Source organism: Peromyscus eremicus, chromosome 8b, assembly GCF_949786415.1.
Source record: "Peromyscus eremicus chromosome 8b, PerEre_H2_v1, whole genome shotgun sequence".
Taxonomy (NCBI): domain Eukaryota; kingdom Metazoa; phylum Chordata; class Mammalia; order Rodentia; family Cricetidae; genus Peromyscus; species Peromyscus eremicus.
This window is the reverse complement of record NC_081424.1, coordinates 46,919,407-46,946,306: the sequence shown is the minus strand read 5'-3', so window position 1 is coordinate 46,946,306 and position 26,900 is coordinate 46,919,407. Positions and strand designations below refer to the sequence as shown.

The 26,900-nt window shown below is 49.9% G+C and overlaps 1 protein-coding gene and 1 pseudogene across 1 annotated transcript; one reads left to right on the top strand and one right to left on the bottom strand.

Annotated features, from left to right (window-relative positions):
• Window positions 1-482: 482 nt before the first annotated feature.
• Window positions 483-26,900, top strand: Zc3h12d (zinc finger CCCH-type containing 12D). The gene is made up of 5 exons (XM_059272767.1): window positions 483-860; window positions 15,260-15,399; window positions 20,741-20,975; window positions 24,545-24,651; window positions 25,788-26,900. The coding sequence occupies exons 1-5, from the start codon at window positions 547-549 to the stop codon at window positions 26,591-26,593; spliced, it is 1,602 nt and encodes a 533-aa protein (XP_059128750.1). The 5' UTR covers window positions 483-546; the 3' UTR covers window positions 26,594-26,900.
• LOC131918937 (small nucleolar RNA SNORA40) lies at window positions 10,699-10,816 on the bottom strand (annotated as a pseudogene).

Sequence of the window (26,900 nt, the reverse complement as noted above, 5' to 3'; positions counted from 1 at the left end):
CTGCTCTAAAGCGCCTCACTTCTTGTAGCGCAGCTGTTGCAGGGTGAAGCACCGTGTGCCCGCAAGGCCCTGTCTCTAAACACAGCGACACCCTGAGGTACTGGCGCTAACCAGTTCCGTGCAGAAATTTGAGTGGACGCCAGCTCGCTCCTAACAGAGTCTCCCAAAAGGCTTCCTTGGCTTGGTGCCCTACTCCACCTCTGCCACCCTGGGCCCTGGCTAGTGTTCCCTGCACGGGCACACAGGAGCAAAGGCCTCGGAGAACACATCAGTAAAAGAGGCGTGATTGCATCTGTGGCTGGCCGGCCACACCAAGCAACTGAAAATCCCCAAGGGGACCAGGCTAGGCGTGATTTCCTGACAGATAACGCCAGGAGGGAGGAGTCCACGCAGCGTGCCCTCCTCACCCAGTGGCCCTGCTGCCAGGCTGCTCAGCAAACACCTGACTACTGCTTTTTTTTTTTTTTTTTTTTCAGCTCATGCCTGTGCAGCTCTGCCAGAAGGAAGCCCAGGGTAGGAGCTGTGCCAGGCAGCAGTTGGCACGCTATGGAGCGTCGGAGCAAGATGGAGTTTTTCCAGAAACTGGGCTACAGCCAGGACGACGTGGTCAGGGTGCTGGGCAAACTGGGTGACAGCGCATTGGTCAATGACGTGCTACAGGAGCTGATCCAGACTGGTAGCCGCCCGAGGGTCCAGGACGATCCGGCCAACAGCACTGGGGTAGTGCTGACGCCCCGGGGATGCTGCGGAGCCCGGGACTCTGCCCAGCAGGGCCTGGGATCAGGCCTGGAAGAGGCTGACGGAGATCCAGCCAGTTACCTGCGGCCCATAGTGATCGATGGCAGCAATGTGGCCATGAGGTAGTGTCCTTGCTTTCCTTCATGCTATTGCTGGGTTCTGGGGCCAGAGACCTTGATCTCAGGAGTCTAGGGGACGATTTTCCTCTCCGTGGTTTGGTTCAAAGAGTTTTAGGCACAATGGATGATTTTTTTTTTTAACTATTACACAAAATAATAGGTTTCCTGATGACATAGTCATCCATGTATATCACACGCTTTGCCCATAGTCACTTTCCCATCACCCCCTTCTGTCTCTCCTCTTCTTCCACTGGTCCCCTTCCTCCTTAACAAATAGCCCACCCTCTATTTCCCGGCCTTATACATGAATACACATACATAAATCTCAATTCCATATATATGCCATCTTTGACTTTCTGAGTTGGGCTTTTATATTGCTTAAGAAGATGAATCTCAAGTTCCATCTGTTTTCCTGAAAATGACACAATCATCATTTTTTTTTAATAACGTATGCTCCATTATGTGTACATACCTCATTTCTTTTTAGTGTCCGTTTATCTGGAGGTGGGTATCTAGACTGATTCTATAACCCAAATATTGTGAATAGGGTTTCAGTAAACACGGCTGTGAAAGCGTCTCGGGGATGCCTGATTTAGATTCCCAGAAGAGGTGTAGCTGGATCAAATGGTAGTTCTAATTTGAATTTGTTGGGCTCTTTTCTTTCTTTCCTTTCTTCTTCCTTCCTTCCTTCCTTCCTTCCTTCCTTCCTTCCTTCCTTTCTGTCTGTCTTTGTTTTCATTCACTTATTTTAGATCAGGCTTTCAATCCCTCTTCTATGTCTTAGTAGCTGTGGGAATGAGGTAAGCTGCCTCTCTTTGCAGTTCTGTGACATAGAATCAACCCTCCCCAGAGGGGACTTGTAATAATCTGAGCTACAAAAAAGTGCCTGCTGGAGTGTGCTCAGCAAGTCGGTGCCGTGTCCAGGCTCACAGGAGCAGCAGCCTTCTTCAGAGGGACGGGAGCCAGGGATGGGCAGGAGCCCAGGGTTAGGCGTTGACTGATACGGCTCCTCTGGAGTCTGTCCCCAGCCAGCTGTGTTATTCTGGGAAGCCGAGAGTACTCGGTTCCTCTCTGTGGAGAGCAGGCCAGTAGGTCTCCACAGTCTCCCTTAGGGCTTGAGAACCAGAATGCGAGAAGTGCTTGGGTTGTCTTCAAAGCCCTCTACTGGGGGCTGGTGGGGAGGCAAGGCTGCAGGTCCCATTAAGACTGAAAGGAGAGTCTGGGGCCTCTCCCCTCCCGCCTTGAGCTGCTGATAGAGCTAGGCCAGTCTTTGTAACCTGGCTTCTCTGTGTGCTTGGGGATTCCAGGATGGCGGCGCGTGCGGTCATTGTGCCTGACTTGGCAAAGCTCCGCTGTGGCCCAGTCTCCCAAGCTGCCACGCTCAGGGCTGGGTGAGGAGGGCATTGCGCAAACTTGGCCGAGTTACAGCCGGGCAGAGGGCAGAGCCATAGGAAATTGTTCACTCACAGCTATAAATACTTGTACTTCCCTTTTAAAAAGCTGAGTAGGAATTCCGAAAAGCAGTTATCAGCGGCCCCAAATGTGTCAACAGGCATCCGAAGCTCCCCCTCAGGGATTTGAGCTCACTTTGAACTTGGCATTGCAGAACAGAGGTTTGGAATGGTCCAGCCCAGTGTGGCCCAGCCTCAGGGCTGTCCCCGCGCGCCCAGCACTGTGTGTCCCAAGGCCATCTGCTCCGTTTTCCACCTGCTAGCTTTGCCCACGGAGATCCTACCGAGGGGTGATGGAGCCCCTCGCCTCTCCCTGGGACTTAAGCTGTTGTGCATTCGCTCTCCGTGTCTCTCCTACGCCCTCTTTTGGCAGCAGATGGGAAACTATGACATCTTGCTCTCTGGGGTTGTTAAAAGGGACTGTCTCAGCATGTTCCGATTGCCGTGATGAAACACCATGACCCAAAGTAACTTGGGGAGGAAAGGATTTAGTTGGCTTCCAGGTTACAGTCCATCATCATAAAAAGCCAAGGTAGAAACTCGGGCCAGGAACCTGGAAACAGGAACTGAAGCAGAGGCCAAGGAAGAATGCTATTTACTGGCCTGCCCCTCATGGCGTCCTCAGCCTGCTTCTTTACATACCCCAGGACCACCTGCCCAGGGGTGGCACTACCCACAATGGTCTGGATCCTCCACATCAACCTCTAATTAAGAAAATGCCCCACAAGCTTGCTTCTAGGCCAGTCTTATGGAGGCATTTTTCTCAATGACGCTTCCCTCTTGCTAGGTAACTCTAACTTGTATCAAGTTGACAGTAAGCTAGCCAGGACAGAGGTCTGGAAGAATCCATTGCCCAGTGAGACGGCTCAGATGGGAAAGGCACTTCTCACCAAATCTGATGACCTGAGTTCCCTCCCTGGGACTCACATGGTGGAAAGAGATGGGGATTCATGTTAACTGTCCTCTGACCTTCTCACATGTGACCCCACCAATTGATAAATGTACTTAGTTTGGCCTGATCTGTTTGGGAGGCATCCAGGCAGTGGGACCGGGTCCTGTGCTCATTGCATGAGTTGGCTGTTTGAAACCTGGGGCCTATGCAGGGTCCCTTGGCTCGGCATGGGAGGAGGGGACTGGACCTACCTGGACTGAGTCCACCAGGTTGATCTCAGTCTGTGGGGAAGGCTTTGCCCTGGAGGAGATTGGAATGGGGGGCGGGCTGGGGGGAAGGTGAGGGGGGCGGGAGGGGGGAGAACAAGGGAATCTGTGGCTGATATGTAGAACTGAATTGTATTGCAAAATAAAAATTAAAAAAAAAATGAGTCCAATATGCTCCAACAGCCATAGAAAGTGCAGGGGGGAGAGGTACCTGGCATCTGCATGATCCGGAGAAAGCTCACTGGGCAGTAATTGAGAGAAGGTTTGAATGTAAGTTGTCACTGCACAAATCAAAGCCCCCACATCAGCCCCAAAGTGGTATGCGTTCCCTGAGTTGGAGTGCAAACTGTAGAATGGTTATAGGACAGACAGACTACTTCAGGATGGCGTTTTCTCTTTGGGGGTCAGAGAACACTGTTAAAATGATGCTGGGGAGCTCACGGTAGAGGGCTTTCTTTGGATGAGACTCTCCGTGCAGCCTGGGATTCAAACTGAAACCACATCCTCTATTTGTACATGACTATGAAGTGTCCTGGGTCAATCCGTTCACTGCTACCACTGCCACCCCCAGACCTCCAGCTCTGGTCCTCCAGCTGTGGTCAATTTTGTCCTTCCACGTTCGATCTGTGTGGGTTACAAATGGAAACCATTACACAGACTTACTGCAAAGAAAGTATCACAGTCTAAGTGTTTCCAGATACTTTCTGTCAACAAAATACCTCAGTGTCACACACACACACACACACACACACACACACACACACACACACACACACCCCTTTGCCCCTTGGATCCCAGGGAAAAGCATGTATTATATAACGATTCTTTGACTGTGGATCTTAATTCATTTCCTTCAAAGGCAAGTTCTAAGAGCATGGAGGGTGTGCGCATACATTCTCTGTTCCTCTACTGTCCCTTGCAGTGGGAGTTTGGACAAGACCTGTGTTCCCAGGGCCAGATAGATCCTCGGCCATGAAAGGCTTGCCACAGAGAGTGCCCCTTTATAGGAATTCAAAATAGTGTCTCATTATCTACTGAGCACAGAATTTTAATAACGCCAGAAAGATGCTTTTAGGAGATCCTTCTTCTCGGAGGCTTATACGATCCCAGATTGCTTTGGGAAGTGAGGCTGCTATCTGGTCCTGGGTGTGTATGGGGGGGACTTAAAGCCTGGGTGGGACATGTGTCTTTTATCCCTAACATGCCAGACGTGTAGCTCCTGTTGGCAGGGACATCTTCCTTGGCTGGCTGTCCCTCTGCCCCCTGGAGCTTGCGGCCCATGCCTTTGCTTACAGGGATCAACAGTTTGACTTTTGACAGCCATGTTTGCTCCCCCTGAAAGGGAGGTCGGCCCCCAGCATCAGTACAGGACATACCCAGACGACAAAGGAGATGTATTGCCCTGGAGGGAAAACAATCGGGGTTTGAGGAGGCTGCACAGTGGCAAGTGAGCAGGAGAGCAATCGCAGGCGCTTCTGCGGGAGGGAGATTTTAAGGGGAGAAGGGGTGGAGTCTGGGCTAGGGTGAGCTGGTAGTCTTAACTGGACATATTAGCCAAATAGTGAATTTTGGTGGTTGGACCTTGATGTTTTGTCTCTTGAATGAGTCAGTGGAAGGGAACAGACAGACCTTGGGGTCTAGCTTTAGGAAAGCAAGTCTTTTTATTTTTTGAAAGGGAGAGGAAAAAGGGTAAAACCTGTCTGTGATGTTTGCCCTGCTCAGGCCTGCTAGAGCCCCCTCACCCCCCGCCCCACCCCCAATCATCGGGAAGTTACATTCCAGAAGTCCCCCACAGGCCAACACCTGTTGTCATGTGATGGCTTGAAACAACATGTCTTCAGGTGCTTTTGTTTCTGGAGGGCAGAAGTCTGAGTGGAGCTTTTGGGTTCAATTCCAGTTGTCCACAGAACTGAGTTCCGTTTTGGATGCCCTAAGGGGGAGCCTCTTCTCTTACTTTCTCCTACATGACTGGGTCTGGGGCCCATTTACTTTCAAAGTCATCGATGGCTTGAGATGATATGCAGTATGGCACATTTGTGCACATACGATTGTTTCTCTGCAGAGAAGATTTTTAATAAATAACTAAAGGATCTGTGGTCCCCAAAGCATTAGGGACCACTGACAAACAATGAGAAGTCAGAGATAACGCACCAAGCCACCTGCACTGTGTCCATACAGATTGTCTGAGGAAGGCCATCTGTCCCTGTCTGCTGAGGAAGGGACTTGATGGGTTCTGAGGTCAGCACTTGGTCAAGTTAGAGACCCAGCTTCCGGTGCTATGTGCCACTCTATGTAGAAGCTTTTGTGGCTTTCTCTCCTGAGCCCTTCAGGCTGTTTAAGCCAAAGCTGTGGGCGACGGTTGAACCCAGATGGACTGGACTGGGTCCTGGATTAAAGGCTTTTTATGAGCAAGGGGGATGTATTTGTTCAGGACACAGTGGGCCTTGAGATTTATGAAACACATTCTGATCACGACTCATCTACACGGAAGGGAACCGGATGTGTGGAGCTACCCCATCACAACCCTTAAAAGCCTTCAGTTTCCTGAAGTTTCCAGAACCAGGAGTTCTATGGGTTCCCCTAAGCGGGACTGGTAGCTTACTTTGTCATCCTGTAAGGAGCAAGTCAAATAAATGAGATCCCTAAACTGTAAAGCGGATGAGCACTGTCCCAGACCCTGGGAAGCCAGGTCTACATGTACTCCACAGTCTCTCTGCAGGTCTCATGTCCACAAAGGAAAGCAGAAGGCCAGAGGCAGAGGACTCAGTGTATCTTTGCCTGAAAGTCCAAGTTCTGACCACTTGTTCAAGGCTGTCCAAGACAATTGAGAGGGCAGAAAGTTCTGGGGTTGTATTACTACTACGGGAGCTATTTGCTACCTGTGGTGATACATTGTGTACCCTAATAAAATTTGCCCGAAGATCAGAGAACAGAACAAGACACTAGATTAAACATAGAAGCCAGGTAGTGGTGGCATACACCTTTACTCTTAGCACTGGGGAGGCAGAAATCCATCTAGAACTCTGTGAGTTCAAAGCCACCCTGGACTACATGAGATTGACTCAGTCTAGAAAAGAAACAGAGCCAGGCAGTGGTGGTACACTCCTTTAATCCCAATCCTTGGGAGTCACACGCCTTTAATCCCAGCACTAAGAAGGAAGTGATGGCTGGGTGGAGAAAGGTATAAAAGGCGCGAGGAGACAGGAACTAAAGGCTTTTCAGGCTGAGGAGTCCTAGAGGTAAGACGTGGCAGTGGCTTGTTCCTTTGTCTCTCTGATCTTCAGGCAAATTTTTTTTTAGGGTACACAGGTATCACCACAGCTACACGTGGCTGTTGAACCCTTGGAAGGTAGCTGATACCACAGAGGACCGAGGGCTAAACGTCATTTCCTGTTTCATTCATCTGAATTAACTGTAGTGGCGACACAAGTTGACAAAGTGTGTGTCCAGCTTTTCAACTTGACCAACTGAGGAGCCTCCATGAGTCCCAGACCTTATCCTTATTTTGAGGCCTAGTTACACAATTAAGAAGTTTGGCTAGGTAACTTCAGAAGACTTTTTAAAAAAGTCTCTGACATGCTAAGATTCAAAGCACTTATTTTAGAATTCTAGAAAGACATGAGGGCATGCTCCTCGTAAGGGGACTTCTCTTCTTTGGATGCTCGGAAACTCAGTGACTCACCCGAGGTCACAGAGCAAGAAAACACCAGCTCTGGGCTTTGTGCCCTTTCCAAAGCCACCCATCACCACCTTTCCATCCCTGCAGCTCTCCATCACCACCTTCCCATCCCTTCATCTCTTCATCATCCCTACTAGTTCCCATTCCTGCAGCTCTCCATCACCTCTGTCAGTTCCCATCCCTGCAGCTCTCCATCACCTCTGTCAGTTCCCATCCCTGCAGTTCCCCCCTCTCCCTGTGTGTGGCCTATGAAATGACTGCAGGCCGGGCGACCATGCCCCCACAGTCCTTTGCCCTGGTGTCAAAGCCCTCCTGTGTGGAATACAGCCCTTCAGGTAGCGTGCCAGCTACGGACAGGATGTACCAGCTCCCTGTTCCCTTCACCAGGGGTTTTCAGGGCCAGTACCAAGACACTTCCTGCTGCCACCAATGCTGGGATCCCTCATGCATCATGTGTACCTGGAATGGTGGCTCTGGTAGACTCACAGGCCAGAGAATCCTTTCCATTACAGTCCCTTCGAGGGGCACACCCTTATATGTGTGAGTGTGTGAGTGTGTGTATGTGTGTATGAGTGTGTATGTGTGTGTGAGTGTGTGTGTATGTGTACGTGTGTGTGTATGTGTGTGTGTATGTGTGTGTGTGTATGTGTACGTGTGTGTGTGTGTGTGTGAGTGTGTGTGTGTGTTCATATAAAGGAGGGGAAAGAGAACACAATGTAAGTCTGTTAGCTGTGTAACTGTTCTCTAGACACCTGGCTTCAAGGTAAATGTCCAGCAACGCACTTTATTTATTTATATAGACACAGTTTCATGTAGCCAAGGCTGGCTGGCTTTGACTTTTCTATGTAGCAGAGGATAAGCCTGACCTTCTGCTTCCCTTGCCTCCACTGCTGGGGTGCTGGGACATCACTGTGCTTGGTTTTATGTGGTTTTGGGGATGGCACTCAAGACTTAGTGCACCGTAGCCTAGTACCCCCAGCTTGCCTTTGACCCTTCTCCCTCTCTTTCCAAAACAGACAGCACACCAGGCTGCTTTCTTTTGTTTGAAGCCTTGCTATGTAGCCTAAACTGGCCCTGAACTTCATGCTCCTGCTTCAGCCCCTTGAATACTAGGATTATAGATGGTTTTTTGTTTGTTTGTTTGTTTTTGTTTTGGTTTTTTTGAGACAGGGTTTCTCTGTGTAGCTTTGCGCCTTTCCTGGAACTTACTTTGTAGACCAGGCTGGCCTCGAACTCACAGAGATCTGCCTGCCTCTGCCCCCCGAGTGGTGGGATTAAAGGCGTGCGCCACCACCGCCCGGCAGATTATAGATGTTAACCACCATGTCTGGGATCAGGTGCCACTTTACTTCTGGGCTGGGGTCTTGGGCTCCTACCCAAATCTGCACCCATTTCTGCCTCATAAGAAGTGGGCAGGCCAGGCAGTGGTGGTGCATGCTTTTAATCCCAGCACTTGAGAGGTGGAAGCAGGTGGATCTCTTTGAGTTCAACGCCAGCCTGGTCTACAAACTGAGTTCCAGGACAAGCCAGGACTGTTACACAGAGAGAAACCCTGTCTCAAAAAACCAGGAAAAAAAAAAGGAAGGAAGAAAAAGAACTAGAAGAAGATGAAGAAGGAGAAGAAGAAGAAGAAGGAGAAGGAGAAGGAGAAGGAGAAGGAGAAGGAGAAGGAGAAGGAGAAGGAGAAGGAGAAGGAGAAGGAGAAGGAGAAGAAAAGAAAAGAAAGAAAGAAAGAAAGAAAGAAAGAAAGAAAGAAAGAAAGAAGGAAGAAGGTGTCAATCAGGACGGCCCCTATACACCCTCTTTCCTTCCATGACCTGGACTGAGTTAGATCTCCCAGTGGGCAGATTCAGAGCACCAGCATTTGAGCGTCCAACAAGAAACTGGGCAGAAATAGCGCAGCCCTTCCATCTCAGAGCCCGGAGACATCTTTGTTCATTCCACCCCATGACCATAACCTTGTACCCCGTGGGTCATCCTGTGAGCCCCTGACTTCTACAAAGACTTCTTGGACACTAGTCAGAACGCAGTGTGTACAATTATGTTGTCTAGTTTGTGCAAATGACAGTCCTCTTAACCGGCTGCCACGGGTACAGTTGTCATGTAGGCAAAATTTGTTTCAGACACTAACCACTTCCCTTTTCTACCCTCCCAATATTCAAAACTTCTAGGCCTCCTTTCCCTTCCCATGGCCTCATGGCAGCTGGTTCCCAGGGTCTGTCAATCTCTCCATGGAAGGTCCTCCATGGGAGGCCTCTCACTGCACAAGGCTTGTTCTCTGGGCCTCAAAGATTTGGGGGAAAGGAAGGAAGAGTCTGTAGTGACAGGCCTGTAGAGTTACCACCGGATCAGAGAGCTGGGCATGTTTCTTTGTTTTAGTTTCTATAAGGGTAAACTGGGAGTGAAAGTCATTTCCTCAAGGGAGTAATGGAATGGTAAAATGAGCCATATGACCTGGCGAACAGAACTCTCTATGAGCTTTAAGCCTCTCTAACAGTCCCCATTCCCCTAAAAAGGGACCTGAAAGCCAGAAGGTGTCCCCTTTCTTTTCTTCTTGTTATTTTAAGACAGGGTCTTACATAGGCCAGGCCGTCCCCAAACTCACAATGTAGCCAAAGAGGACCTTGGTCTCCTGGTTTTCCTGCCTCCACTTCCTGAGTGCTGAAATTGTAGGCATGCACCACCATGCCCGACTTGTCTGATTGCCAGGGCTTGGGCCCACTGGGCAAACACTGTGCCAACTGACTTATGTCGTTAGGCCCTGTGCTTGAGAAAAGATCTTCTGGTCTAGGCTGGCCAGCAACTCACTATCAGACAAGGCCAGCCTCGAGCTTACCATCCTGTTTAACCTCCCGAGTACTAGGACTACAGCAGCATGTCTAGTGGGTCTCTTAGCCCTCAGCACAGTCTTGTTGTATGTAGTAGGAGTTCATAAGTTGGTACAAAGACAGGGACAAATGCCCAGATGGACACGTTTCTCCTGGAAAGGGACCCAGGATGACTGTCATCTCCTGACTGGAACTCTACTGGGGCTCAGTTCCCCTCCTTTCCCCTCCCACTGAATGCCCCTGAAGCATGATCCTAGTTAGTCTTAACAATAAAAACCAGGAGTCAGATATCGGGGTGAAAGCTGAAAGGTCAGAGCAGCAGAGCAGCAGTCACTAGAGACTTTTTACCTCTATGAATCCTCCGTCCAAAAGGGGGCCGAGATCCTGTCTCCACCCACCTTATATTCCTGTCTCCACCTCCCGATTGTGCTGAGATCAAGGCATGAGCCTCCCAATTGCTAGGATCAAAGGCATGAGCCTCTCAAGTGCTGGGATTAAATGTGTGTGCCACTACCCCTTGGCCTCTCTGGTTAACTAGTGGCTAGTTCCGCCCTCTGAGCTCCAGGCAAGCTTTATTTGTCAGAACACAAACAAAATATCACACAACAGCCCCCCCCCCTCCAAAGATCAGGGAGGGAAGGCTGGCTTATTTCTCTTTAATGATCAACTATTTTCAGAACCAATAATATTACCATTACTGCCGTCACTTCAAGCCATCCGGCTACCATACTCCTTCTACACGTATCAAAACTCATAGAGAGTTCCAGGTTGCAAAAGAGGATTGCCTTTTGCACCTGTCCTTAAGTCTGCCCACCAGTTCAACAGAGACACACGCATGCTGCATGGTTTAAGAAGGATTAGACAGATACACGGGGAGTCCCAGGAGACCAAGCAATTCAATAACTTTCAGAGTAATTGTGGTAGTGATCATTTTACTTGATAACTGACTGGGGCTGGATGACTTTGGACAGGAGTTGTGTGTACCTGAGGGAGGGAAGGTGGAGAAGGGGGTGTCTATCCTTCACAGTATCCTGTATTTCCTCAGTTTTTAGGAATAGGATGGGCTGACCTGACATTTGCCTGTACCTTATGGTGTTACCTACCGGTCTAGTCTTGAGGGAGGCTAGGCTGATTCAGGCTCTGTGCTTCCATCCCTGGCCTGATTCCTTTCCCAATAACCACTGGGGACATTGAGACCTTATGTGATAGCTGGGACAGGAGGTCTTGGCTCTCATGGTACTCTGCTACAAGAGTGTCCTGGTGAAATGGGATTGTAACAAGAATTTTAAGGCAAGAGCTGGGGCTTCAGCAGCCTCAACAGCTAAGCCCTGACCCCTGTCCCAACATGCTAATTAAAGAGACCAGAGACTGACTTAATGTACACTGAGAAAAGGAACAGATAAAGGGGTCCAGGGACCCCAAGTTCAGGGAACTGAGATGAGCTTTGGGTTTAAATAAAGGAGGAATTGGAGCAAGGAGGAAGAGGTATGCAAAATTAGGCAGTCCTGGTCAAGGTGTAGTCCCCTGTTTCAGCTCCAGACTGCAAGGTCATCCCAAGAGGTCGCCACATCTTTTGGTCACTGTTGTCACCAAAGGGGCCGGTCTGGTGTTTATTAGACAGCTTTCCCTAGGGTGGAGCCTCTTGGTTCTGGGTAATGTTCTCACTTTAGTGGTGGCCTGTGCTACCCAGGAGGCCTTGCTGATGACTGTGGGACCAAGTGAGGCCCGATGCTTTTTAGGAAAGGAGTTTCTAAGGCTTGTGGCAGGACTGTCATTGGGCTTTTTTTTTTTTTTTTTTTTTTTGGCACCTATTGGGCTTAAAATAGTCTCCTCCAGCAGGGACCTGTTGTTCCGTCCCTGGATCTCTGACAACCACCATGCCTCGGGCCTGTAAGAGGTCTGGAAAACTGTTTCTAGCTCCGCTCTGGGCCACTTTCAAACCAGGCGGCCTGCTGAGCCAGAACTGTTCTGAGGCTGTGCAGCCTGCCCAGATGTGCTGGCCCAAGGCTTCAGCTTCTTGTTTGAGGCCAGTTTCTGTATCCTGCTCCTCCCAGGACTTATCAGAAGAAGGAGGCGGGGCCAGGAACAACCCTAAGAATGATCCCCTTACCTCTCTCCCTCCTTCTCTCAACCTGTGTGTGGGGGTGGAAGGGACTCATGTTTCGCTTCCTCCTCCCTTCCCACTGCATCCGGCTGCCATCTCCTCCCCGCTGTTTGCTCAAGCCTCCCAGAGCAGCCTCTGAGGAGGCAGCCAAGTCAGGATCCTCATGGCTACCACAGCTGAAGGAACTCCCAGAGATAGTTCATACCCACTCCAGGTTCTACAGATTACTTGCTTCCCTGAGCTCCCCGTTCTTAGTCTGTTAACCTGTGTCTGTCCCAATCCCAAATCACACAACAGAGACAGTGCAGCAAGGGGAACTCAGTGTGGTCTTTAACTGGGTGTGAGCTGGTTATTTCTAGCCAGGCTTCTGGGAACTTGTCTCAGGGCTGGAGTTCAGAATTCAGGGTTCGGCAGTTCAGAGTTCAGCAGTTCAGAGTCTTTCAGAGGATCCTAGTTCAGTTCCCAAGTCAGGCAGCTCACAGGCACCCGTCACCTCCCCCTCTAGATGGATCAATGCCTCTGGCCTCCTCCAGCACCGCACTTGTTTGTACACACTCCCACCTTACATGTTTTTTTCCTTGGGGGCGGGGAGGGGGAGGGAACTTGTTCTGGTCTCTGTGTCCCTTGCACTTATTCTGTGACTTGTGCTTACGTTGCTGTCCCTTCGGTCCCCAGTAGGATAGGGCTGTAGGTCTTTCCAGGCAGCTCCTCCTTTTTGCCTATGTTGTCTCTCTTTCTGCTGGTGAGGAGGCCGAGGTTGGTATCTTCTCCATCACAGATCTACTCAGCAGGATTTTCACTAAGCCTTCACCAATAATCAGGGGCCATAGTTAGTCCCTGGGACCTTGGTGGTCATGCAGAGTGTCCTGGGTTCGTGTGTGTGTGTGTGTGTGTGTGTGTGTGTGTGTGTGTGTGTGTTATTGTTGTTGTTGTTGTTTATTTTGTTTTCTGTTTTGACAAAGACTTGCTATGTAAGCAGCCAGGCTAGCCTCCCAACTCCAGGCAAGTCTCCTGCCTCAGCCTTCTGAGTGCTGAGATTACAAGTGTGCATCACGGTGCCTGGCTGGGTGAATGTTCTTAAATGCTAGGAAGCGTCTGGGCGATGGAGTCCTAATCCGTCAAGGGATGCTTTCCTGGGGAAGCAAGGATTCAGCAGAGAGCGGGAGGAAGAGGAAGAGGAAGAGGAGTGAGTTCGGTGGGAGGATAGGAAGAGCTGCTGCGAAGACCCCTTTAGGAAGGTGCGTGGAGGAGTAAACAGCTGGAGGAAAAACGGGTTGAGGAGTAGAGAGCAGAAAACGATCTAATCTGGAGGTCAGGCTCTGTCACATGCATGGCTCAGCCTGTTAACTTTGCCTTCAGTGTCCCAGACCCAGCCACTTGTCTCTGTCTCCAGCACCAGTGACCTGACTGACCAAGTCCAAGTGAAGCCTCGGTTCACCGGTCCCCCAGAGGGTACTCAGCTGCCTCTTTCCCTGGCTTCCAGACAGCAGCACATCTGGCTGTTTCTCTTCTTGTCCCTTGGAGAGATCTTTTCTGTCTCTTTTGTAAGACATCCTTTACCCTGGCTAAAACCAGCGGCTGCATCCCAGACTCATTCCAGGCCAAGCTCAAGGCCTCTAACTTCCTCTCTGGCGGTCGAATAATTCGGTCCACTCTGTGGTTTCAACTCTTGCTTAAGCTGGGATGACCTACAACCTTTACCACTCAGATCTCTCCTCTGACCTCTTGCTGTTTACTTAACATGTCCACTGAACAGTCACAAAACTTTCTCCAAGTCACTCTGTATCCAAAGCCAAACTTATGAATGGCTTTTCCCCTCCAATCAGAGCCCTCCCAGAGTCCCCCAGTCAGTGCGCGGCCCACCGTGCATGTATACAAGGAACCCGGAAGTACCTGATACCTTCTCCTCTGTCACTTCCACATCCAGAAACTGAGTTCAGGTACCTTCTCAATGTCCCCACATTCACTTTCTGTTCTGATTTATGCAGCAGCAGCAGCTCAGGCCTGACCACTGACTCTTGTTTGATGATTTCCGTAGCTTCTTATCTCACGCCTCACGCCCAACTCACTGTCTGTTCTCTGTGGGCCAGCGAAGCATTGCGAGCCACACATGGGTGTCTGCCTTATTCTTATATCTACCTCAAAGCTAAAACCCCTCCACATCTCTCATCCCTCTAAGATGAAGGAAGATGATCCCCCACACACTTTATTCCATACCAAGGTCTTGTGTAACCCAGGCTAGCCTCAGTGTATAGCCAAGGATGACCTTAGACTTTTGATCTTCCTGTTTCTACCTCAAAGACACAAGGACTAAAGGAATGTGCTGTCATTCCCTGCTTAAGGAAGACGATTACTTTTTCCTTGAGACAGGGCTTCACTATGTATCCCTGGCTGGCCTGGAAGTCGTTGTGTAGTCCAGGCTGACTCAGAACTCACAGAGATCCACTTTCCTCTGCCTCCTAAGTGCTGGGATTAAAGATGTATACTTCGGTGCCTGGCTAGGGTGATGATTTTTAAGGGGCCTGAAAGATGCAGCGAGGTCCCGCATAGCCCCTTTTCTGCAACACTGATGTCTTTTGTGGGGTTTGTGGAGCACTGGTCCCTTGCGGGGACTGGGGGGCCCTGATAGAGCCAGTACAATCATTTCTCGGAGGGCAAGCAATTCTGCGGATGTCTGATATTGTCTATTTCATGATTCTTTTTTGTCTTTGATGTTGGCTCCTACTAACTTCAGCTAAAGAGTGGACAGGTCAATTATCCTTTGGAATATGCACCCTTCGTCCTACCCAGGGGAGCCTGCGTACCTCTGCATCCCTATCGAAAGCTGCCTGGGGCTGGAGAGATGGCTCAGCGGTTAAGAGCACTGACTGCTCTTCCAGAGGTCCTGAGTTCAACTCCCAGCAACCACATGGTGGCTCACAACCATCTCTAGTGGGATCTGATGCCCTCTTCTGGCATAAAGTTGTATGTGCAGATAAAGCACTCATATACATAAATAAATAATAAAAAACAAATAAATAATAAAAAAAGAAAGCTGCCTGCAGCCATGGTCTATGGGAAGAATGGACAATGTTTAAGCTTCTCTTTGCCCAGTTCCCTCTCAGTCTGAGGCTGTGACCCAGAATGCATCCAGAGAAAGTCCCTTTTTGTTTCTCCTCAGATTTCTTTGTCTTCCATTGTAGCCATGGAAACAAGGAAGCCTTCTCCTGCCGGGGAATTCGTCTGGCTGTGGACTGGTTCAGGGACAGAGGACACACCTACATCAAGGTTTTTGTCCCATCTTGGAGGAAAGAGCCATCAAGATCTGATACCCCTATCAGAGGTATGCCCCACCCCGTTCTGTGGTAACGTCACCCACCGTGGTGATCAGCTGCCTGTCTAGAACTGGTTTAGTGGTCTTTCTTCCCGAACTGAAAGCTCCCTGAGTTCATAGTTCAGTGCTGATTATGAACACTCAGCATTCTCAGAGCAGAAATGCCATGAAAACTTGTAGAATAAACAAATACTCTGTAACTCTTACTTGTGCATTTATAGACAAGCACATTGCTTTATCATTTATTCTGAATGATTATAAAACAATTGTGTCTTATAACATTTAACCCTCTGAAGATTGGATCCGCATTTCACAGCTAATAGTAAATAGACTTTGAGGGAGACATTCATTCTGTCAGGTAGCATTGGCTATTTCCCAAATACCGCTTCAATCTCTTCATTTAAAGAAATGGAAATGGAGACCCAGAAATTAATGTTAGTGTTTTTGTTTTCTTTCAGTGTTGAGGGACAGGGTTTTTCTGTGTAGTTTTGGAGCCTGTCCTGGATCTTGGTCTGTAGCCCAGGCTGGCCTCGAACTTATAGAGATCTGCCTGGCTCTGCCTCCCGAGTGCTGGGACTAAAAGCGTGTGCCACCACTGCCCAGCTTGTTTGTTTTTTTTTTTTTTTTTTTATGTAGGAACTTAGTCTATGAACTTGCCTCTTAGAACTTTCCTTGTGTCCCATAGGTTCGGGTGTGTTGTGCTTTCATTCAGTTTCTGTCTTGACCCAGTTTTCACGGTAGTGAGTTGTTCAGTTTCCATGAGTTTGTATACTTCCTGCTGTTTCTGTTGTTGATATCCAGCTTTAATCTGTGGGGGTCAGATAGGCTGTAGGGTGTTATTTCCGTTACCTTGTATCCGATGAGACTTGCTTTGTGTCCAAGTATCTGGTTGGTTTTGGAGGAAGTTCTATAAGTGCTGGTAAGAAAGTACATTCTTCAATGTTTGGGTGAAATGTCCTGTAGATATCTGCTAGGTTCGTTTATTTATGATGTTATTAGTTTAGTTTTGTCGGGATGACCTGTTGGTTGTCAAATGTGGGGTACCGAGGTCACCCACGGTCACTGTGTGAGGGTCAATATGTGAATGTAGCTGCGGTAGTGTTTCTTTATAAACTTGGGAGCCCGTGGGTTTGATGCTTCAGTGTTTAGAAGTGCAGTTTCCTCCTGGAAGATCTTTTTCCTTTGATGAGTATGTAGCACCCTTCCCTAACTCTTCCGGTAAGTTTTGGTTTGAAGTCTGTTTTGTCAGATATTGAAATGGCTACAACTGCTTGCTTCTCGGGTCCATTTGCTGAGAATACTTTTCCCCTCAGGTAATGTCTGTCCTTGATGTTGAGATTGTTTCTTGGATGCAGCAGAAATATAGATCTTGTTTTTTCTAATCCAATCCATTTTCATTGGTGAATTGAGACCATTAATATTGAGTTATCAATGAGCAGTGCTTACTAATTCCTTTTATTTTGTTGTTACTGCTGTGTGTGTTTCCTATAATGAACATTTTTGGGATTATTTATTCCTTGTGTCTTCCTGGATAACCTTGTCTTTGACTATTTTGTTTTTCTAGTTCCTTCTATAGATCTAGATTGGTGTATAGAAATTGCTTAAAACTGTATGTAATCTTGAAATATTTTTCTTTCTTAGTCAATTGTGATTGATGATTTTGCTGGGTTTAGTAGTCTGGGATGCCATCTGTGGTCTCTCAGAGTTTGTAGGACATCTGTCCAGGTCCTTCTGGCTTCCAGAGTCTCCACTGAAAAGTCAGAGCTAGGTCCACTGGGGCCCACATGGAGAGGTGGAGTTCCCAGGGAGTGAGGGTGTGGTGAAAGAGGGGCTCCTGTTGTCAGACGACTACGAAATTAATAGTAATCCTGGAGAGACTGTAATGGAGGACAGGAGGGATCGTGAAAATTACCTACCTGTGTTCCAGCCCAGGGTGGTAGCCACTGGGGGTCCCTGGTACAAAATGTTTCTATGTGCTGGCCGCGGACACAAAGGAATGGGGAGCAGTTAGAAAGGAAGGCTGAGAGGGTCAGTGGTTAAGACCTAAGGGGCCCCTAACTCTGCATCAAGAGACAGAGTCCCTGGGCAACGAAGGTAGGTGGGAGCAGGGGCTCCTGCAAGCACAAAGTCTGCCGCAGGAAGGCAATAATAACTCTGGAGAGATAGGGATGAGAGGGCCCCAGCCCCATTTTAATTCTTAAATCTAGCAGATATTCTAAGCGACAACTAGTAGGACACTGTGATGTAAATAAACAGTTGTTGTTGTTCTTGTTATTATTATTATTATTTTGCTGTCCAGGGGCTTGAACACAGAGCCTTCACATGCTAGGCCGGGCTTCTACGATAGAACTACGTTCCCAGCCCTTGCTTGGTTTTCCTTCTACTTTCTTACAAGAGGTGAGGTGTTAAACCTTTGCTGGTATGAACCCAGCTGAGTCAACAGCAGGATGGTGGTTACTTCGTGGTCATTTGGAAGCTTCGCTTGACTTTTCCTTTCTTATTTTAAACAAAGGTATCTGTCCCCACTCCTCTGTTTCTCGGTCTCTGTATCATTCTGTGTGTGTGTGTGTGTGTGTGTGTGTGTGTGTGTGTGTGTGTGTGTGTGAGAGAGAGAGAGAGAGAGAGAGAGAGAGAGAGAGACAGATAGACAGACAGACAGACAGAGACAGAGAGAAGGAGGGAGAGAGAGAGAATGTCTCATACAGCACAGGCTGGCCTTGAACACCGTACATAGCTGAGAGTGGCCTTGAACCTCTGATCCCTCTGTGCCTACCTCCACAGTGCTGGGATTACAGATGTGCAACATCAGGCTTGGTTTATGTGGTGCTGCTGGTCAAGCCCAGGCTTCATGAGTGCTAGACAAGTGCTCCACCCACTGAGCCATCTGTCCAGACCTTTAGTTAGTTTTAAATGACGCTCGTGGTTACCAGTTCTTCTTGTCCCCTTCTCTTTCTGTTTGTTTTTTAAGTGAGCTGCTCTTCTTATGGATGCTGTGTCTTCTAGGATATTTCTATGTTAACGTGTACGTTTTAAAAAATTCTCCCCTTTTCTATTTGTTTTTCCTTCGTCCTATTATTTTTTTCTAAGATTAGTTCTCTTTGCTCATTTCAGTCTCTCTTGTTTTTAGGTTTTCTTTCCTAAAGTCTGCTGATTAGTCTGTTAGTCTTTATCGCTCATAGGGAAGCTTTGTTAAAAAGGCACATTTATTTATTTTATTTTTGTATTTATTTATTTGCGTGCACACACACACACACACACACACACACACACACACACGCACGCACTTATGCTACATGAATTGTTAGGCTTAGCTTCAAGCGTCTTTACCCACTGAACCTCTCACCTGAGCCAGTTTGCTTAGACAAACACCTATGTATGTGCCGTGGTTTCTCTCCTAGAACCAGGATTTTTCCAAGGATGACCTTGGGCATTCACTCACAGTTGTCCTTTGCACATCTCCTTCTTGAAGCAGACAGGGAGCAAGGCCCCCGGGCCTACCACACACTCGGATGGGAGGACACCGGGGCTTTATTCCCAGAGAACAGCTCATCGAGGCCACCCTCCTTGCTAGCCACATTTTCTTCTTTTTCATAGGGACAGGGATGGGAGATGAGGACAGGCCCAGGCTCACCGCTAGCGCTTTGCCTCTGCCTGGAGCATTTTGCTGCACCCAGGGAAAATTGTTCCCACCTCTGCTCAGCCTCGCAGGCATTTGCTGGGCTGTGGCTCCCTCCACACTTTAGAATCAGTATGGTTTCTTCTGATTTCTGTCTTCCTCAAATCTGTCAACCTCTGGGGTCTGGCTATCACCGCCAAACCACTTCCAATGTGAATGTGTACCCTTTGGTACTGCTTTACCATGGTCTCTATAGGATTCATGTCAAAATCATTCAAAATTTGTCCTCTGACCTCTATGTATTCATTCATTTCTTTATGACAGCGTCTTGCTATGTAGCTCTGGCTGTCCAGGAACTTACTTTATAGCTTAAAGCTGTGGCGATTCTCCTGCCTCAGTCTACCAAGTGCCGTGTGTGCCAACATACTTGGCTAGGGATTTTAAAATAAACCACAAAGGGGCAGTCCTGTGCAGAAAAATGAATGAAATCGGGCACGTTGAGAACTTCGGCTCAGAAGCAGACAGTAGTGCCACAAACAAACAGACGAGAGAGAGAGAGAGAGAGAGAGAGAGAGAGAGAGAGAGAGAGAGAGAGAAGAGTCTAGACAGCACCAGGCTCTACCTTCTTGAATGTCTGATCCACCTGCTTCTGCTTCCGTTGCTAAGTGTGGGGGTGACCAACAGGCACAGGCCACCCTGGCCCATTTTATGCAGTGATGGGCTTGAACTCCAGGCTTCATGCATAAGAGGGAGGCACTCGGACAACCCAGTCACATCCCTAGCATTATACCTTACATTTTACTGCTGAAGGGGTTCATCTCCAAATTAATGGAGCAAGGACAAGAACCCACAGAAAGACGGGCTTCTTTCATAAATAAGCCTGTTACAGAAGAAAACTGTAAATGAGCAGTAAAAGTAGGCAAAGATGCGCAAATCCATCAGTAACCAGAAATAAATGCAAAATAAAACCCTGTAAGGGACCATGCTATGCCTGGCGGGCCAAAAACTGTTTTAGAGATCGATCTAGCCCAGGGGGTTCCCTGGATGTCCATGCCAGAGACTCACTTGGGGACAGTAGCAAACACGTGGGCATGGCCGGACCATGTCGCCGTATGGTAACCGAACAAAGAAACCGGTGTGCGAATGTGGGTATGGACTGTTCGCTGGGTAAAGTCCGCGACAGAGCCACACTGAAAATGATCCTCGCATGTGTACCTGTGAAAATAAAAGCAAGGGGGGGGGGACGGTCAACACTGTTTTATAACAGGTTATCTTAAGGGGAAGTGAGGCTTTTGGACTGGGATGGGCAGCAGGGACTTTCCGGGCATGGCGCACCCCATTCTCAAAGTTCACGGCGCTTTTTATTGCAAGTACCTTAGGTGTGCTATGCACTTTTGCGGTTTTTTGTTGTTCGAGGCAGGGGCTCCTTGCACTCCTGTTCCTTCTGCTTCTACCTCCCAAGGCTGAGATCGAAGGCATTAAAGAGTAAAGCGGCCTTGGTGGCACAGGTGATAATCCCCACACTCCGGAGGCAGAAGGGGAGAAATTGTGAAGTTGAGGCCAGTTTACACTTTACAGTAAGAAACTGCCTAATCAGTAATAAACAGTCCCTTCGAACCTGCCCAGGTCTTACTGGCGGCTGTTTTGGAGGCAGATGGGTTAGGAGGGGTTCCTGGGTTGGGAGGCGGGGCCCTTCTCTGGAGCCCCGACTCAAGCCTCTGCCTGTGGCCTCAGAGCAGCACGTGCTGGAGGAGCTGGAGCGACAGGCTGTGTTGGTGTACACCCCGTCCCGCAAGGTCAACGGCAAGCGAGTGGTCTGCTACGACGACCGCTACATTGTGAAGGTAGCCTTTGAGAAAGATGGTATCATTGTCTCCAACGACAACTACCGGGACCTGCAGAATGAGAACCCAGAGTGGAAGTGGTTCATCGAGCAGCGACTGCTCATGTTCTCCTTTGTAAATGACAGGTAAGGGATGGAAGTCTGCTCGCCCGATCCAGGCCCCCTCAGGCCAGGGGACGATCTCTGTCCCTCATGTCTCCTCTCTTCTGTGACTGGTTTCCCTAAAAGCGGTTCTGCCCAGGACCTTTGGTTCTCACGGCCAATGGAACCCACTCCCTGCAAAGCTACGAACTTCGTTTTCTGTCCAAGGGGAAGCCATAAGACAGTTATCCTTCAGGGCGGGGCTGGAGAGATGGCTCAGTAGTTAAGAGCACTCAATGCGCTTGCAGAGAACCCAGGTTTGGTTCCCAGCACTGACCTGGTGGATCACGGCCATCCATAACTGCAGTTCTAGGGGATCTGATGCCCTTTTCTGGATTCCATAGGTACCAGGCATACATATGGTTCACACACACACACACACACACACACACACACACACACACACACACAGAGAGAGAGAGAGAGAGAGAGAGAGAGAGAGAGAGAGAGAGAGAGACAGGCAGAGGCAAAACACTCATATATATAAGATAAAAACAAATCTAAAAATTAAAATAAAAAAAGTTATCATGGAGGGGAGATTTCAACTTTGCTGTATTTCTTCCTTTCAAGTTTTTGTCATTTAAAAAATGCTGGCTGGGACTGGGAAGATGGCTCAGTGGTTAAGAACACTTGCTGCTCTTCCAGAGGATCAGAATTCAGTGTTTAGCACCCATGTCAGCCATCTCAAAACCATCTATAACTCCAGCTCCCGGGAACCCGATACCTCTGGCTTCCAGATGCACCTGCACTCACATGTTCAGACCCACAGGCAGACATGCATACCTACACGTAATTAAAAATAGTACAAATAAATCTTTTAAGAATACTGATTGAGATGCTTTTCCATTTCCCAGGCTGGTTTCAAACTCACCTAGTGAAGGATCACCTTGAACTTCTGGTCCCCCTGCCTCCATCTTCCGAGTGTTACAGTTCCAGATGTGGACCACCACGCCCAGTTTATACCATGCTGAGGCTTTGGGTATCCTAGACAAACATTCTACCAATTGGGCTACAAACCCAGCTCTTTGGTTTCTGTTCTAGGCAACAATCCATCAACTCCTGCTCTGGGGCTTCTGACTGGCCTTCTGTCATGTGGTTTGAGACAAGGTCTTCGACTCTATTATGACACAGGCTGCCATTCAGTCCCCATGTTCCCAGCATGCTTGGCGCATAGCAGACACACACAGACTAGTGATACAGGAATGGATGAGAGTGTGAGAGAATAAAAACATGACTATGGCCAGGCAGAGAGGAGAGGAGAGAAAGGCACTCCAGGTGATGCTCAGTCTGCTTGCCCCATAAGAGAACAGTGCCTGACCCCAAAGTCAGGGTGGCAGTAGAGTGCAGTGGCAAGAACTAAGGCTTTGGACCTCACACATTGGTTTCCTCCGAGGCCCCGCCCTGAAGTGGCCTGCTGAAGTGTTGTGAAGATTAGAGAAAACTGTATCCTGTAAGGAGTAGTAGTTATTCCTGGGGATAGGTCTGGATATGTCCCCCCCCCCCCACTGCCACCCATTCCTGAACCCAAGAAGAGATGCCCTTCTGAGCCCCAGGACAGAGGCTTCAGCAGCTGTCCTGCCCTAACCCCCACTGTCATTTCCAGATTCCTGCGCTAGTGGCTTTCCCTGTCCAGCTTTGGTCTAGATGAATCTGGCAAGTCTGTAAACTAGACTTCAGAAATCCCCAGTGAGGGCTCACAGGTCATGGCTGCCTCTGGCCTGGTGACAACCAGGGGCCTTGGCCAAGTCCCTTCTGATGCCTGGCCCTCTGCTAAGGGGGTGGAGGGTCAGAAGGCAGGGCCTGACTGCCTGTGAGTGAGGGCTCCTGCCTCAGTGCCCTGGGCACGTCCCCAGGGCCCTCTTGGCACAGCTCTTGCTCCCGAGAGAGAGGGAGGTAAAGCCTCTGAGAACTTTTAATAACTGCAGTGGGCGGTGCCTCAGATTCTTGGTCAGGTCCCAACTCGGAGGAGAAGCCAGCTGTGTGGCTGGAGCTGAGCCCTGGAGTCCACACTGGGTCAGGGATCACTCAGCTCTCTGCAGGGTGGGACTCATTCAACTTGTGGATGACAGTGACGGACAAAGATGACCCTTTCCCCCACTTAGCCCTCCTCTAGAACTTTGTATGGGTTGGAAGGGGTTCCTGGGACCAAAAGGGTTTATTGGAAACACCGGACCTTAGTAAATGGGAGGGTTTTCATTTGTTTGTTTTTATTGTTTTTTTCCCCCAGAAGCATTGTGTTTTTGTGGTACTGAACTCAAGGCTTTGTGCATATACTTGTGCATATATCAAAGGCACATTGGTAACCCTGTTTGTCAATTTTATTTTGAGTTAAGGTCTCACTAACTTACTTGGGCTGGCTTGAACTTGCGACCCTCCTGCTTCAGTTTCCCTAATAGTGGGATTACAGGTGTAAGTGACATTTGGAACACGTATCCCCTTCTTTGTTGAGGTTCTGTGCTGGGGATGAGGAGCAGGCAGGAGGCAGGCTGGCATCAGAGGACCACGTGTGCAGCAGAGTCGGGGCAACCCCAGAAACTGAGGCCAAGCCCAGAGGTTCCTCCACACCCAGAGTTTGCAAAGGGTGGGGCGGAATCTGCCAGAGGTGCTGTATGCAGGGGTCTATTTCTTCATCGGCATACCTGCTGGTGTTTTAGACTGTCAATATGGATCCTTCATTTTGCATATGCTAGAGCTGAGAGCCATGGTGTAAGGCCAGTGGGTGGAAGGGGGCCTGTCTTGGTTTCTTGGTTTGTTGCTTTGATAAAATACCCTGATAAAAACAACTTAAGGGAGTATTTTGGTTCATGGTTCCGGGTGACAGCCCATCATAGTGAACAAGTCACAGTGTCAGGAACCTGAGGCAGCTGGTCACGTTGCTTCTGCAGTCAAGAAGCAGAGGGTGATGTATGTGTAGGCTCAGTGCACCTTGTCCCCTTTTTATACGGTCTAGGGTCCCAGCTTAGGGAATGGTGCTGCCCATAAGGGGTACGTCTTCCCACCTCATTTAACCTGACAGAGATGCCCGCTCACAAGCATGCCCAGGGGCCTGTCTCCCAGGTTATTCTCAACAAGTTGACAGTTGAGATGAATCATCACAAGACCTAAGCCTCCAAGGCATGTACACAGTTCCCAAGCCTCCTGGGAGCTGTCTGTTAATGCCATGGACTTTCTTAGGCTTTTGTGGGGGGTGATAGGAAAGGGCTGGGGAGCCCCAGCAAATATGTTTTTCTTTTCCTGCATAAAAGGCACCTAGGAAGTTGTTAATATGTAAATTCCTGGAGGAAAAAAATGTCCAATTCTGCCTAACAGAGACAGTGCAAACTTTCAGACTGCCTTTGTGTAACAAGCTGTGAGGTGGTTCTGAACCTACTGGCCAGCACCACCCAGGGAGAGGCTGGTGTGAAGGGAGGTTGTGCTATGTATGGTACATGGTTCATGCCGTCTGGTATTCTCTGGGGAGGGGGGCTCAGGCCTTTTCTCCTGAGCCTCTGAATAAGGTACCAGTGGTTAGTCCCATTCATTCTTGAAGTAGCCCCTCTATGGTTATTTTTCAGGTTCATGCCTCCTGATGACCCCCTGGGCCGCCGTGGACCAACCTTGAGCAATTTCCTAAGCAAGAAGCCAAGGCCCCCAGAGCCGTCTTGGCGGCACTGTCCCTATGGTGGGTAGCACGCAGGCGTTGTGTGTTCTGTCTTGGAACTGGCACAGACAGCAGAGGGGCGTGGTGGGAAGCGTTAGCCTGCCAGTCAGCAACCTGGGTCCCTGCCCAAGGAAGCTCTGCCCTCAACCAGCTACCTGACCCTGGAGAAAAGCCTAGCATCTCTGGACTGCAGCTTGCCCACAAGGTCGATCTAGGGATTGACACCCATGAGGGCCACATTCAGGGGCGGGGGGCGGGGCGCGCGGGGGGGGGCGGTGGCGGCGGGTGTGTGTGTGTGTGTGTGTGTGTGTGTGTGTGTGTGTGTGTGTGTGGCGGGGGAGGAGGGGGCAGACCGTGCATCCCTCAGCTCTTGTTCTCAGTCCGTTCACTGCATCCATCCCTGGCACATGATGGTTTTATCCTGCCCCTGATATCTCCCCCTCCACCCCCACCTTTACAAACTTGGTCCATGCTATCCATTCAGAGTTAACAGTTTCATTCTAGCTGTCTTACCCTGCCTTGTCAAGTCATTTAACGCTCCTGGCTTTTGTGCTTAAAGAAGTTCGTGAAGATATGGGTGACATTCAAAAATCTTTTCTTGTTAAAATTTACGGAACTCTCCCTCCAGGCTGGCCCAGGTTGTCGAGGTTCACTCTGTGAAGTGCTTGGGTTTTATATGGCCGATCATTCGGTCGTTTGTTCTAACCCCAGTTAGAACAGGTACAGGGAGAAGGCAAAGGTTAGTGCAGGGACGGATGTGGCCATTAATGAAAACTGAGGCAGCACTAGAGGCGGGATCTTGTACCATCAGCACCCCTACTGCGGGCTCCATCCTCAAGGTCAGCCCTTTCTTCAGGGTCCCTGGGTCCGAGGAGGCTAAGAGTGACTAGACCGAGTTTGGCCTCAGACTCTGCTCAAAGCCAGTTTCTTGATGGATGCTTACTCTGCTGGCCTTGGGGGTTGCGGAGCTCTGAGCACTCTCTCCCACCCATCCCAGAACACTTGCCGCCTGGGTCACCTTCCAGATCTGAGGTCTTTGACGCAGCAAAAGGCAGCAGAGTAGCAGCCTGGGGAAGGGCATGGGGCCAGCCAGGTATTGCAGCCTCTGCCCACTCCAGGTCTCATCCCGCGCCCTCTCCACTCTGGCCTCTTTCTAGGCAAGAAATGCACCTACGGGGTCAAGTGCAGATTCTACCACCCGGAGAGGCCACACCACGCGCTGCTGCCCGTGGCCGACGAACTCCGCGCCAAGACGCGGGCCTGGCCGGGCGGTGGCGCCGAGGAGCAGCGGCCACCGAGTGTCCGGAGCAGCCCCGCAGCACCCCGGCCGCTTCCCCGGGAGCCCGGCGCGCACAGTCTCCCACCGGCGCCGCAGCCCGAGACCCTGGGCGCCCTGAGCCGGAGTTTCTCGCGGCTGACCTTCAGCGAAACCCCGGCCAGCTGCGTCTCGTCCCAGACGCGGGAGCCCGACTGGATGCCCACAGGTGGCCCCTCGTCCTGGGCCGTGCCAACCCCTCGCGCGGGCAGCGCTACTGCCCCGAGGTCGCCGGGGCTGCGAGGCCTCCGGACTCTGAACAACCCGCTCTCCTTGGGCGATCTTGGGTCCCCAACCTGCCCGCAGGCCCAGCCGCCAGACGGACACCCTTCCAGGGACATGCACAGTGACTTGCCTCCCCAGCGCAGATCCCTGGAAGATCCGTGGAACCTTCTCTCCAGCTCCTACCGTTATCTGAGTCACCCAGCCTGGGCCGAGTCTGCTTGGGGCGAGGACGGCTTTAGAGGACCTTCGGGGTCAGCACAGCCAGCAGCCAATGGTGGGGGAGCACGCACTGCTTTCCACAGTGTCTTCCCAACTGATCAAGGAGACAGTGGGATGGCCTCGGATCCTGCGCTCTCCAACCTGGCTCTGCTCACGCTCCAGCAGAGATCCCAAAGGACTGGTGCGCAACTGGGGGACCCTTAAGAAACAGGTTCACAACACTGCAAGGAATTGCAGAAGCTTGACTTGCACCTTGGACAGGTGGGATGCAAGACGATTGCCACCCTGGATGTGAGTCACCGTTATTGGTCCCCTGTCTGTAGGAGACTTCCTTCTCATCCTCGATGGTGGATACCCATGGCGATCTTGGGGATGCTCCCAGGGCCTGCTGAATGGGCAGGATGCTTTCTGATGTGTTCAGAACACGTCTGTGTTTGGCTCTAAGTACCAGCCACAAAACGTTTCAGCTGGCCATCACCACAAACCAAAGAGAACACCCAAGTAATCAAGA

Coding starts and splice junctions, on each gene's coding strand:
- Zc3h12d (XM_059272767.1), top strand. CDS start 547: ATGGAGCGTCGGAGCAAGATGGAGTTTTTCCAGAAACTGGGCTACAGC. Junction 861..15,259: donor GGCAGCAATGTGGCCATGAG/GTAGTGTCCTTG, acceptor CTTCCATTGTAG/CCATGGAAACAAGGAAGCCT. Junction 20,976..24,544: donor TTCTCCTTTGTAAATGACAG/GTAAGGGATGGA, acceptor GTTATTTTTCAG/GTTCATGCCTCCTGATGACC.